Source organism: Phyllobates terribilis, unplaced genomic scaffold (genome assembly GCF_046119375.1).
Source record: "Phyllobates terribilis strain yellow unplaced genomic scaffold, ASM4611937v1 Scaffold_119__1_contigs__length_5224398, whole genome shotgun sequence".
Taxonomy (NCBI): Eukaryota; Metazoa; Chordata; class Amphibia; order Anura; family Dendrobatidae; genus Phyllobates; species Phyllobates terribilis.
Window position 1 is genome coordinate 5,105,755 of NW_027362879.1, and position 12,952 is coordinate 5,118,706.

Below are 12,952 nucleotides of genomic sequence, written 5' to 3' on the forward strand. Positions count from 1 at the left end.
AATGGAAGGGTATGTGCACACGATGCAGAAATGAAGCAGAAAATTTCTGCATCATTTCTGCATCTCCCTGGCAGAAAAAACGCATGCAGATTGTGCATGCGTTTTTCCTGCAGAATACATGCGGATCCACATGCAGATTCACATGCGTTTCCGCATGCAGATTGACAAGCGCTTTCCAGGCGATGTTAGCATCACCTGGAAAGTGCTTGACAACTAGGTCACACTATATAAATCCATGCAAACAGCATGGATTTATATAGTGTGACCCGAGAGAGTGTATATACTTACCTCCGATGGCCCGCGCTGTCCTGCTCACTCCGTTCTCCCTCGCCGGCAACTTTGAATTGAAAGACCTGCCGACGTCAGCGTCACGTGACCCGTCACATGACTCTGACGTCACCGCAGGTCCTACAACTCGCTGCAAGTGCCGGGAAGCAAGCAGGAGCGGTGCGCGGGCCGACAGATGGTAAGAATACATTTCTTTTTTATTTTATTCTTTTTTTTACAGCTTTTTAATGGTACCTGGGTGTGGATGAGACTCTCCTCTCCTCCACACTCGGGTACCATCCGCACATTAGAACGCGCCAATAACGCAAGTACAAATGCTGTCTTGCGGAATTGGCGCGTTCTAATGCAAGTCAATGGCGGCGAAATCGCCGCGTTTCCGCAAAATTAATTGACATGCTGCGGATTTTTGACCGCAGCGTTAACGCTGCGGAAAAATCCGCATCATGGGCACAGCACATGCGGATTTCCATTGAGGAACATTGCTTCCCTTCTACCATGCGTTTTTCATGCGTTTCCGCGGCGTTTACGCAACTGCAAAAACGCCGCGGAAACGCATGAAATACGCATCGTGTGAACTCAGCCTAAATCTCTACATGAAGAATTAAGATGATGTAAACAAGCAATTCACTTCCTGACATGTAAACCAGTCGGAGACATAACTTTTTCAACATTTACGAATCTTTTGAATAGGCAGAAAAGAATGGCTGACTTGTGGAAAGTGATTACCATTCAAGTAGGTGATCTGCTCCGGTGTCTATGCTGTCCTTGGGCCTTTGGTGTTGAGTAGTGTCTGGCTTCTTCTCATTCACTTCTTTCCTAACCTCCATGTCTCGATGATTTGGAGAGTGAAGTGTCCATGTCCCTTTCAGCCTCTTGAGGCGACTTAAAAGTAATAACCTTTCCTGGAAAATTCTTAGTACAGCAGGATACTGGAGTGTGAACCTCCACTTTTACTGGAATAAAGTTAAACAGATTTTTTTTAAAGGACCTCTTGTGTTTGGTGACATCTTCCGAATAAAAAAGGGCTGGATGATTTCCTCACTACGCATAACATTGTGGGTTATAGTTAAATTAGTGACAAAATGTACAATTGGGGGAGGAAGGTTGAACTTGATGGACCTAGGTCTTTATTCAACCTATGTAACTATGTAATCTTCAAATAGTAAGAGCCGCATTACTTTCATTATCGAAAGGCGATAGTCATGCAAGGTGTGAGAAAGACTTGGTGCAACACAAAGGGAAGAGGAAAAGGGAGCCCAGACTCTATGGAAAGGGGGAAGTGGAGCCCTCCTAGGCTGATCTAGTATCACCCTGTCTCCACTAACGTCCCTACATTTTCTCTTCACCAATTGCCGCACGCAAACCTCACCCTGTCTTTCCCTGGTGTTTGGCCCTGGCTAGGGAAGGGAGCGGGATGAGCGCTAGTCAATCCCCACTGACTACTATTAATAACAAGGGGTAACAAACAAGGGAAGATAGCTTAGCTTTTAGTCAACTTCAGAGAGATGAATACCCGTCCTCATAGCTCCAGAGAGGATGAAGTAATGCACTTTGCTCCGAGCCTTCACAAAGGGTAATGTGAGTGTCGCCGGCACCTCCCTCTAGCAGACAGCAGGTATTTATACACCCAGGCCAGGGTGTTAATTAGCCAGAGGAAGATAGCCGCTGGGTCCTAGAGAGACAGCCTCTAAGAAGGTGTCTGTAATGCCAAACGTAGAGATCTCCTGCAACCAGCTGTAGGGCGACTGTCTGTCACTTCTGACACACCCGTGACAGTGATACCTTTTTCTGTAAGCTCTCATAATGTCTGCTTTGTCGTAATCTAAGAATTTCATTGTTGGTGAGAACGTATATCCAGTCCCACTCTCTGTGCTCTTTCAACTCTGCCGCTATGGCTGAGACCCAGTGATTGAGGCATATCTCTCTCACAGAGTCGCTGTAATTCTGAGGCAGGAACCGACTCCATTAGCCTTATTAGTCTCAAGTTACTGTGTCTGTATCTATTCTCTAGATCTTCCACCTTTTGGACTCTCTGTCACTTGTGATTAATTCGGACGAATGCAATCCAGTAAAACATTGGATTGCATTAGGTCCAGTGTTAATTTTTGAGTGTGTGCCCACATGCGTTTTTTTTTTCCAGCTCCGATCGGATTGCGATTGGACTATAAAAAAAAAAATGCAATATGGTGCCATTGCATGCTGAATTCGGATCACACGCACCCATACAAGTCTATGGCTGCATGTGAAACATCGCACTGCACTCTGATATCACCCTAATGCATTGCGATTCCCGCCGACACCAGCAAAAGATGAGATGGAGAAATTAATTTCTCCATCTTCTCCGCAACTGTGCTACAATCCTCTCATGTGAGAGGATCGGAGCACTGACACTCGGCTGTCGCTCACAGCAGAGCAGGAGCCGAGTGTCATTCGCATGTCGCTCTCGCATCGGATGCCACACGCTAATGGGACTCCGGCCTTTCACGGAGGCGGCTGGATTCTGTAGACATTTCTTTAACGTAACATAGTACATCGTAACATAGGTTAAATAAAGACCTAGGTCCATCAAGTTCAACCTTCTTTCCCCAATTGTACCCCCTACAGTAACACTACACTAACTTACTAACTAACTGGGACTAGGCCTCACAAATGTATTATTATTACCATTTTTATTATTGCTTCTCTTTTACAATTAAAAATAAACCAGTTTATAATTTTTTAATTAGTTTTATATTTTATGTTACTCTAGTGATTTAATAAAAGTATTAATAAAATCCCTATGTAAGTTTTCATTTAACTATTTGCATCTTTCAATTGCAGGACCCGTTGTTCAAGCTCTGCGATTCTATCTTTGTGGCCACCTAGTTCTCACTGTAAGTGGTTGAGGGAGGTTTGGATGGTTGCTCCAGAATCTTTTGAATATCAGGAGCAATTCTGCTTTCAACAGCCAGTTATTTATAGTCCAGCAAATTGGAGGGTACCTTTGTTAATGATGCATCCTCAGTATATTCACTGTTAGACGGAGGTAAAGCTGTTTGCGTTGCTGAGACGCATTCTGGGGTCAGCGCCATATTGTCCCGCCATCCGTTCGTCAAAGCAGATACTGGTTCATGGAAGAGTAGGGCAGGTTTGTCAAGGTTTTTACCCATTGGTAGGCTTGTCTAGGCCATTTATCGGTGCTTATGTCTGGTTTTATTTAAGTCGGGTGCACGAGCTTTTCACTTGCATCCTACTTGACTAGTGCCGTATACTGAAATCCAACTTATGCTTTTTGCATGTTTTTTTCTTTTTACAAAAATTGTTGGTGCTAATTTTCTTTTGAAACATTTTAATATCTGCTTTTTTCTGGTGTTTTTCTTGTAATATAGGAAAGCCTAAGGCCAGAAACAAACCCCATAAAACACTGTACATGGAGATTTTGGTATCTAATAATTTCTGTGCACTGTGTTTGTACAAACAAAAAAGCTTTTAGAAATGCCTCAGTGAAGATCTTCTATAGAAGAGAATTTTCCTCATTTACCGGTCAAAGATAGATATGGACAGAGACAAGATGGCGGAGAGGATATTACACCTCACCCTAGAGATCCTCTTCCGGCTTACTGGAGAGGTGAGAGATTCTGATGACGTCACATTACATCATTCTTATCTATGGGAATAACAGATGGACAGAACTGGAGAGGTGAGGACTCTGGAAATGTCTGTAGTGAGATTTATTAATGTGTCTTTCCATAACCAGGATTACACAGTAGTGAAGAAGACCTCTAGTGAGCGCTGTCAGGACCCTGTGTCTGAGGGATCGGGAAGACCCCTGAGCCCAATCACAGGGCCTCCACCTCAACCCCTGATACATGAGGACATCAATGACCAGAAGATCCTAGAACTCACCTACAAGATGATTGAGCTGCTGACTGGAGAGGTGACACTGCTGGGAATGCTGGGACATTATACAGTAATGCTATGAAGGGATTGGGGGGATGATTGTATCATTGTATCTGTCAGATTGCTATAAGGTGTCAGGATGTCGCCGTCTATTTCTCCATGGAGGAGTGGGAGTATTTAGAAGGACACAAAGATCTGTACAAGGACATCATGATGGAGGTTCCCCAGCCCCTCACATCACCAGGTAATAGACAGGACTAAATACACACGGCCTATAATTATCTGTATGTAAAGAATGAATTCAGTCCCTGTATGTGTTTCCTCCAGATCTATCCAGTAAGAGGACAACACCAGAGAGATGTCCCCGTCCTCTTCTTCCACAGGACAGTAAACAAGAAGTTCCCAATGTTCCTCAGGATCATCAGGTAGATGAAGAGAAGGTGTCATGAGATCTCCCTTATGATGTGTAGATAGCTGTGAAGGTCTTGTGCTCAGTCTTGTTTTATCCACCAGTATTATATGCTTTATACTTGTGTAATGAGAACGGTGGAGATGGCAGGATTAGAGCTGATCATAGATGTGACTTCTTCTGTCTGTGACTTTTACAATATTTGTCTCAGGGTGAAGATCTGACCCATATTAATACTACAGAGACATATGTGAGGGGTGATGAGCGGTGTAAAGAGGAGATTCCTACATATGACCACCCAGGTGAGTAGTAACCACTAAATGCTGAGAAGTCACAGATTCTTCTCAGTCACCGGCTGTGGCTGCTTTATCGGTGGTGTAGTCCGGCCGTATCACAATCGTGTGATCACCATTTTGCTTCTAGATCACAACATTCTCCTGCTGACCGTTACCTGTCCAGATCTGTAAACTATAAAGCCAAATGACAGTGTGCGTAGAATGTGCTGACAAGTTGGAAAATCACTTGAAGAAAAATATTATGATGGGCCTTTATTGAATGCTTTATTGAATAAGAAATATACCCCTCTTGTAAACAGAGCATAAGCCCAGAGCATGGGCCAACATTTCCACCGTTTTACCGGTCTTTTTCAAGGCAAATCCATCACTAAACAAAACAAACCAAAATTAATACAGGTATAACAGATATGGCAGGTTCTGCCTATTATAGGCTACAGAATATTATAGTGACAATTCCTAGAACCCCACCAAAAAAATAAATATAGAGGTAGAGGAGTGGTGTCAGAAGGATAAGCCAGGTGGACAATAGATCCTAGATAAGGTCCAACAGGGACGCGTGATATAGACAGAAACTATTAGAGTTATATATTGAGTTAATATTACCTAATATGAGGGTCTTTCTCAAACATCGCTAGAAGAAGAGAAATATACAAAGTTAGCCGTGCTGTACAAATATACATGAGGTCCTAAAAATTGACTGTACAGGAATAATATGTACAGAAATCATGGGGAACAAAAACCATATTACATTTATTCTATGCAACTACATGACATGAAGACAACAAAACAACGAAAAAGCAAACAAAAAAAATAAAGTAATAATTAGTGTTGAGCGAGTATGTTCTGTTCCGAGTATGCTCGGGCCATGCTCCAAGTAATTACAGCTGCTCGGTGATATGGTTGAATCGCTCCCGTGTGCATGATTTGCGACTGTTTGACAGTTTTAATACGTGGGAGGAATGTCTATTTCTTACACATTCTTCACATGTAATAAAGCTGTCAAACAGTCGCAAATCATGCACACGGGAGTGATTCAAACATATCACCGAGCAGCTATAAATACTCGGAGCTCGGCCTGAGCATACTCGGCGAAGGGGTTAATAGAACATACTCGCTCAATACTAGTAATAATGGATTCATATAGGGGTAAGAACAATAGGAACACTAAAAGCAAGAATTTGAGGGATAAGGACTAGAGCCAAACATATGTGCACATATACACTGTGTGCAGAATTATTAGGCAAGTTTTATTTTAGAGGATTATTTTTATTATTGATCAACAACTATGTTCTCAATCAACCCAAAAGACTCATAAATATCCAAGCTTAATATTTTTGGAAGTTGGAGTGGGTTTTTTTTAGATTTGGCTATCTTAGGAGGATATCTGTTTGTGCAGGTAACTATTACTGTGCAGAATTATTAGGCAACTTAATAAAAACCAAATATAATCCCATCTCACTTGTTTATTTTCACCAGGTAAACCAATATCAGTGCACAAAATTTAGAAATAAACATTTCTGACATGCGAAAACAAAAAAAATTAGTGATCAGTATAGCCACCTTTCTTTATGATGACACTCAACAGCCTTCCATCCATAGATTCTGTCAGTTGCTTGATCTGTTTTTGATCCACATTGCGTGCAGCAGCCACCACAGCCTCCCAGACACTGTTCCGAGAGGTGTACTGTTTTCCCTCCCTGTAGATCTCACAGTTTATGATGGACCACAGGTTCTCTATGGAGTTCAGATCAGGTGAACAAGGGGGCTGTGTCATTATTTTTTTCTTCTTTTAGACCTTTACTGGCCAGCCACGCTGAGGAGTAGTTGGATGCATGTGATGGAGCATTGTCCTGCATGAAAATTATCTTTTTCTTGAACGATACCGACTTCTTTCTTTACCACTGCTTGAAGAATTTGTCTTCCAGAAACTGGCAGTAGGTCTGGGAGTTGGGCTTCACTCCATCCTCAACCCGAAAAGGTCCCACAAGTTCATCTTTGATGATATCAGCCCATACCAGTACCCCACCTCCACCTTGCTGGCGTCTGAGTCGGAGTGGAGCTCTCTACCCTTTACTGATCCAGCCTCTGGCCCATCAAGAGTCACTCTCATTTCATCAGTCCATAAAACCTTTGAAAAATCAGTCTTAAGATATTTCTTAGCCCATTCTTGATGTTTTATCTTATGTTTCTTGTTCAAAGGTGGTCGTTTTTCAGCCTTCCTTACCTTGGCCATGTCCCTGAATATCGCACACCTTGTGCTTTTTGATACTCCAGTAACGTTGCAGCTCTGAAATATGGCAAAACTGGTGGTGATTGGCATCTTGGCAGCTTCACTCTTGATTTTCCTCAATTCATGGGCAGTTATTTTGCGCCTTTTTTGGCCAACACGCTTCTTGCGACCCTGTTGGCTATTTGCCATGAAACGCTTGATTGTTCGGTGATCACGCTTCAAAAGTTTGGAAATTTCAAGACTGCCGCATCCCTCTGCAAGACATCTCACAATTTTGGACTTTTCAGAGCCCGTCAAATCTCTCTTCTGACCCATTTTGCCAAAGGAAAGGAAGTTGCCTAATAATTAAGCACACCTTATATAGGGTATTGATGTCATTAGTCAACACCCCTCCATATTACAGAGATGCACATCACCAGATTTACTTAATTGGTAGTTGGCTCTCAAGCCTATGCAGCTTGGAGTAGGACAACATGTATAAAAAGTATCATGTGATCAAAATACGCATTTGCTTAATAATTCTTCACGCGGTGTATATGTATCTAGGGAGGGTTTAGTTAATAGGTGAGACGGATATGTTCTGGAAGGGGGAGGGGGAAAGAAGACATTGAAATGGTACAAACCTAGGTATGGTAATGTCCGAAGTATAAGGAAGTTTTATGCTTGTTAGCAAAAATGTACTGTCCAACCGTGGTACGGTGGAGGCTGTTGGAAAAGACATAAACGTAGCTGAGATGTAATCAGTAGTATAAAGGAAAAGTGGACACCAGGAGTAATACTGACCATATGGAGCGTTGTCCAGGGGAGTTGGTGTGGAGCGCTGTGTGCACTTGCAGTGGTGCTCTGGTGCCATTGGTGTCAGTGGGAACGTGTATATACGCGCTTAGCTCGGTACTTCCGGTGTCAAGGCACCGGAAGTGACCCAGGATTGAGAGCCAGAACGAGGCTTCAGACGCAGTGTGTACCGAGCTAAGCGCGCATATACACGCTCCCACTGACACCAACGGCACCACAGCAAACGCACACAGCGCTCCACACTAACTCCCCTGGACAACGCTCCATATCGTCAGTATTATTATACAATATGGTTTTTGTTTTGTTTTTGTTCCCCATGATTTCTGTGCATATCATTCATGTATAGTCAGTTTTTAGGACCTCATGTATATTTGTATAGCACGGCTAATTTTGTATATATCTCTTATTCTAGCGATGTTTCAGAAAGACCCTGATAGGGTTGAAACGTAACCCAGCATATGGCTTTGTTCTGTCAAAATAAATCTATTACTAAGGATATCTCCATGAGTGCGGCTGATTATCTCTTATTTGGTGACTGAAGCAGGTGCAGATCCCAGAGGAGATGGGACACAACATTTACAGAAGCCCTAATATAATAAAATGTCAGAAAATCAGCAGTAGAAATCCCCATATAATGACTCCATTTTGGAAATTATAACCCTCATTGAATCAATCTTTAGAAGTTGTTACTATTTTGACTCCACAGGCATTTTCCGGAAATTAGCACTCACTGGATGTTTGAGAGTGAAAATTGCAAATATACCATTTTATTACCCAACACATAGTGCCCAGATTGTGCTGCAGGAGACACACACCGTAGATTAAGTGGGTTCTTCTCACTATAGTAATGCCAAATACATGGATGGTAAATGTGGTTTGGACGCACTGCAAGGCTCAGAAGTGAGGGGGAGATTTGACTTTGGGAGAGCGGATATTGCTGGATTGGTTTATGGAAGCCATGTTGCTTTTCAAGAGCCTTTGAGCCACTAGTGATGTGGAAACCCCCGTTTTTTTCCATTAACAGATGATGGATTTGAGTGGTATTATTTTCGCCTACATAACATTTTTTGGTGGCTTTTTATTGCATATTTGGGAGGCAGACTGAACAAAAAGTTGCACACCGTGCTCTACTGGTTCATCCTATGAGGTTTTCTTGGTGAATAATTCAATATGTTTTCATAACTTACCATTTTACAGTTTAAGTAGAAATGTTAAAAAATATAAAATTCAAAGATATTTTATTCTAAAATAATAATTGGTTTTATTCTTGGCAGATGTCTGTACCAGGAGATCAGAGGGACAGCTGACATCTTCAATTTTTAAATCGGATAATCTTGAGATCCCACAACAGACAACTGAAGTGAATGCCATTACTCCAGATATACCATCATCCCTTCACAGCAAAGATCTGTCATCTGATCCTCTGAAACACGTCATGTCTTCTGATTCATTACCGAATACTAAGGAAAATCAAAGTCACAAAATAAGCATTAAAAAACAAACTGCTCCTAATTCAAAGAAGCCATTTTCAAGTTCAGAATATGGAAATGGTTTTCCCCTCGAAAAGTCTTCTCTTAAACATCAAAAAATTCAAACAGCAGAGAACAGATTTTCTTGTCACAAGTATGGGAAATGTTTTAACCAGAAATCAGATTTGGTTAATCACCAGAGAACTCACACAGGGGAGAAGCCTTTTTCCTGTTCAGAATGTGGGAAATGTTTTAACCTGAAATCAGATTTGGTTAGGCACCAAAGAATTCACACAGGGGAGAAGCCTTTTTCATGTTCAGAATGTGGGAAATGTTTTAACCGGAAAGCGCATCATGAAATGCACCAGAGAACCCACACAGGGGAGAAGCCTTTTTCCTGTTCAGAATGTGGGAAATGTTTTAATCGGAAATGCAGTCTTTTTATACACCAGGGAACTCACACAGGAGAGAAGTCCTTTTCATGTTCAGAATGTGGGAAATGTTTCACACTGAAAGGGAATTTTGTTATACACCAAAGAACTCACACAGGAGAGAAGCCTTTTTCATGTTCAGAATGTGGGAAATGTTTTAACCTGAAATCAGATTTAGTTAGGCACCAAAGAATTCACACAGGGGAGAAGCCTTTTTCATGTTCAGAATGTGGGAAATGTTTTAACCGGAAAGCGCATCTTGAAATGCACCAGAGAACCCACACAGGGGAGAAGCCTTTTTCTTGTTCAGAATGTGGGAAATGTTGTAACCTGAAATCAGATTTGGTTAAGCACCAGAGAATTCACACAGGGGAGAAACCTTTTTCCTGTTCAGAATGTGGGAAATGTTTTAACCGGAAATGCAGTCTTTTTATACACCAGGGAACTCACACAGGAGAGAAGCCCTTTTCATGTTCAGAATGTGGGAAATGTTTTAACCGGAAAGCGCATCTTGGAAGACACCAGAGAACCCACATAGGAGAGAAGCCTTTTTCATGTTCAGAATGTGGGAAATGTTTTAACCGCAAAGGACATCTTGGAAGACACCAGAGAACCCACACAGGAGAGAAGCCTTTTTCATGTTCAGAATGTGGGAAATGTTTTAACCGGAAAGCGCATCTTGAAAGACACCAGAGAACCCACACAGGAGAGAAGCCTTTTTCATGTTCAGAATGTGGGAAATGTTTTAGCTGTCAATCAGCTTTTGTTAAGCACCAGAGAACCCACACAGGGGTTGTCCACTAGTAGGGCAACCCCTTCTCATTCCTCATGTTTGGTCTTGTTAAAATATAAACACTTAAACAAACCTCCCATGACGGCACAATTCCAGCGGTGTCAGGATTCTCATTCCCGGGGCTCATGTGAAGTTGTTACATCACGTGGGCCCTGTGCCCAATCAGCCCTGGCTTCACTGTCCCCGCCTTCAGACGTATTGAACATCAACAGGAAGCCAGGGCTGCAGCTTCTCTCTGACTTCGTCTCATTGTTCGATTTGTCCGAAAGTGAGAACAGTGATGCCAGCGCTGATTGGATGCAGGGCTCACATGACATAACAACCTTACATGAGCCCCCGGAACGCAAGTGCTGACACCGCTGGAACATCGCCGGCATGGGAGGTTAATATCTCACACACAGAGAAGCCATTATCATACCTAGATTGTAAAAAATTAATTACTGGAAAATCATATTTTGTTAACCATCAAAAATAACCCAGACGTGGAGAAACTATATATTTTATTTACGAATTGTAGAAAAACACATAAGACCGTCATATAATTAAATGAGAAAGGAAAATTACTTTAGAACTTACCGTATTTCTTGGACTATAAGACACTTTTTTCTTCAATCAGATCATTTTTATTAAGAAAATGACACAATAACGTTTTACAAAGAAAGATCAGTAGAACAAAGAGAGATTCAATGTTACATGGTATCATTATATATTATTGTTATACATAAAATACAATAAAATTGTCATCTGCTTCCAAGGATACGATTTTTTTCATTCAAACAAACTAATACCCCCCCCCAGTAACACTCCAGAGAAATCTATATTCATATGATTATTACTTTTTTATGATATGTATACATTAGAATATCTGCCATTCAGTTAGAATAATTCGTTTGCATGTGTACTGAACATACTTATATCTTTTAACCTGGAATGATCATACCACAAGTGTTCATGAAACCAGAAATTGCCATGTTATTTCTCAGGAGTACTCCAGATGGCAGGTCTGGAATATTCAACCAGGGTCCGCAGATGTTGTCAAATTTCTTGGTTGCTTTTCTCTTTATATACCTTTATTTCTAACCAAATAATATTGTTTAGCTTATTTATTAACTTATAAATTGTCGGTGGTTGAGCGTCTAGCCAATGTTGTGCAATAAGTTTGCGTGCTTGATACAATGTTCGCAAAAGACCTATAGCCATCGGGGATTCAAAATCGACAGATTCTCTCCAATATACCAATATGCATATTTTGGGCTCTGCTTGGATTTGCACACCAAATACCCTTTATTAAAGATAGTGTTTTTCCAGTAGGAGCCCAATCTACAGAACTCCCAGAACGTGTAACAAATGCGCATCTCCTGTTGCACATCTTAGACAATCTGCATTTGGACATGGTCCAATTCTAAATAGAAGGCTCGATGTTCTATACAGTGGGTAAGGAAAGACCCCTTTACATTTTTCACTCTGTTTCATTGCAGCCATTTGGCAAATTCTAAAAAGTTCATTTTTTTTCTCATTAAAGTACACTCTGCACCCCATCTTGACTGAAAAAAAAACAGAAATGTAGACATTTTTTAAAATGTATTAAAAAAGAAAAACTGAAATATCACATGGTCATAAGTATTCAGACCCTTTGCGCAGTATTGAGTAGAAGCCCCCCTTTGAGCTAGTACAGCCATGAGTCTTCTTGGGAATGATGCAACAAGTTTTTCACACATGGATTTGGGGATCCTCTGCCATTCTTCCTTGCAGATCCTCTCCAGTTCCGTCAGGTTGGATGGTGAATGTTGGTGGACAGCCATTTTCAGGTCTCTCCAGAGATGCTCAATTGGGTCTAGGTCATGGCTCTGGCTGGGCCAGTCAAGAATGGTCACAGATTTGTTCTGAAGCCACTCCTTTGTTATTTTAGCTGTGTGCTTCGGGTCATTGTCTTGTTGGAAGGTGAATCTTCGGCCAAGTCTGAGGTCCAGAGCACTCTGGAAGAGGTTTTCATCCAGGATATCTCTGTACTTGGCCGCATTCGTGTTTCTTTTAATTGCAACCAGTCGTCCTGTCCCTGCAGTTGAAAAAACACCCCCATAGCATGATGCTGCCACCACCATGTTTCACTGTTGGGATTGTATTGGGCTGGTGATGAGCAGTGCCTGGTTTTATCCACACATACCGCTTAGGATTATCATCAAAAAGTTCTATCTTCGTCTCATCACACCAGAGAATCTTATTTCTCATAGTCTGGGAGTCCTTCATGTGTTTTTGAGCAAACTCTATGCGGGCTTTCATATGTCTTGCACTGAGGAGAGGCTTCCATCGGGCCACTCTGCCATAAAGGCCCGACTGGTGGAGGGCTGCAGTGATAGTTGAC

At 41.8% G+C, this 12,952-nt stretch overlaps 1 protein-coding gene across 2 annotated transcripts; it reads left to right on the forward strand.

Annotated features, from left to right (window-relative positions):
- The first annotated feature begins 2,892 nt into the window (after positions 1-2,892).
- LOC141201591 (uncharacterized) lies at positions 2,893-12,100 on the forward strand. 2 transcript variants are annotated; one of them, XM_073663588.1, is made up of 7 exons: positions 2,894-3,161; positions 3,657-3,895; positions 4,025-4,204; positions 4,288-4,411; positions 4,495-4,592; positions 4,788-4,878; positions 9,172-12,100. In XM_073663588.1, the coding sequence occupies exons 2-7, from the start codon at positions 3,824-3,826 to the stop codon at positions 10,599-10,601; spliced, it is 1,995 nt and encodes a 664-aa protein (XP_073519689.1). In that variant the 5' UTR covers positions 2,894-3,161; positions 3,657-3,823; the 3' UTR covers positions 10,602-12,100. The 2 variants fall into 2 exon arrangements, with proteins under 2 accessions (XP_073519688.1, XP_073519689.1); XM_073663587.1 differs by having other exon boundaries at positions 2,893-3,161; positions 3,657-4,204.
- Positions 12,101-12,952: the final 852 nt, after the last annotated feature.

What these genes read in the sequence shown, in the direction of transcription:
- LOC141201591 (XM_073663587.1), top strand. Translation starts at nt 3,950, where the DNA reads ATGGACAGAACTGGAGAGGTGAGGACTCTGGAAATGTCTGTAGTGAGA. An exon ending in CCAGCCCCTCACATCACCAG is followed by an intron (nt 4,412 to 4,494) that starts GTAATAGACAGG and finishes TGTTTCCTCCAG; the next exon opens with ATCTATCCAGTAAGAGGACA. An exon ending in ATGTTCCTCAGGATCATCAG is followed by an intron (nt 4,593 to 4,787) that starts GTAGATGAAGAG and finishes TATTTGTCTCAG; the next exon opens with GGTGAAGATCTGACCCATAT.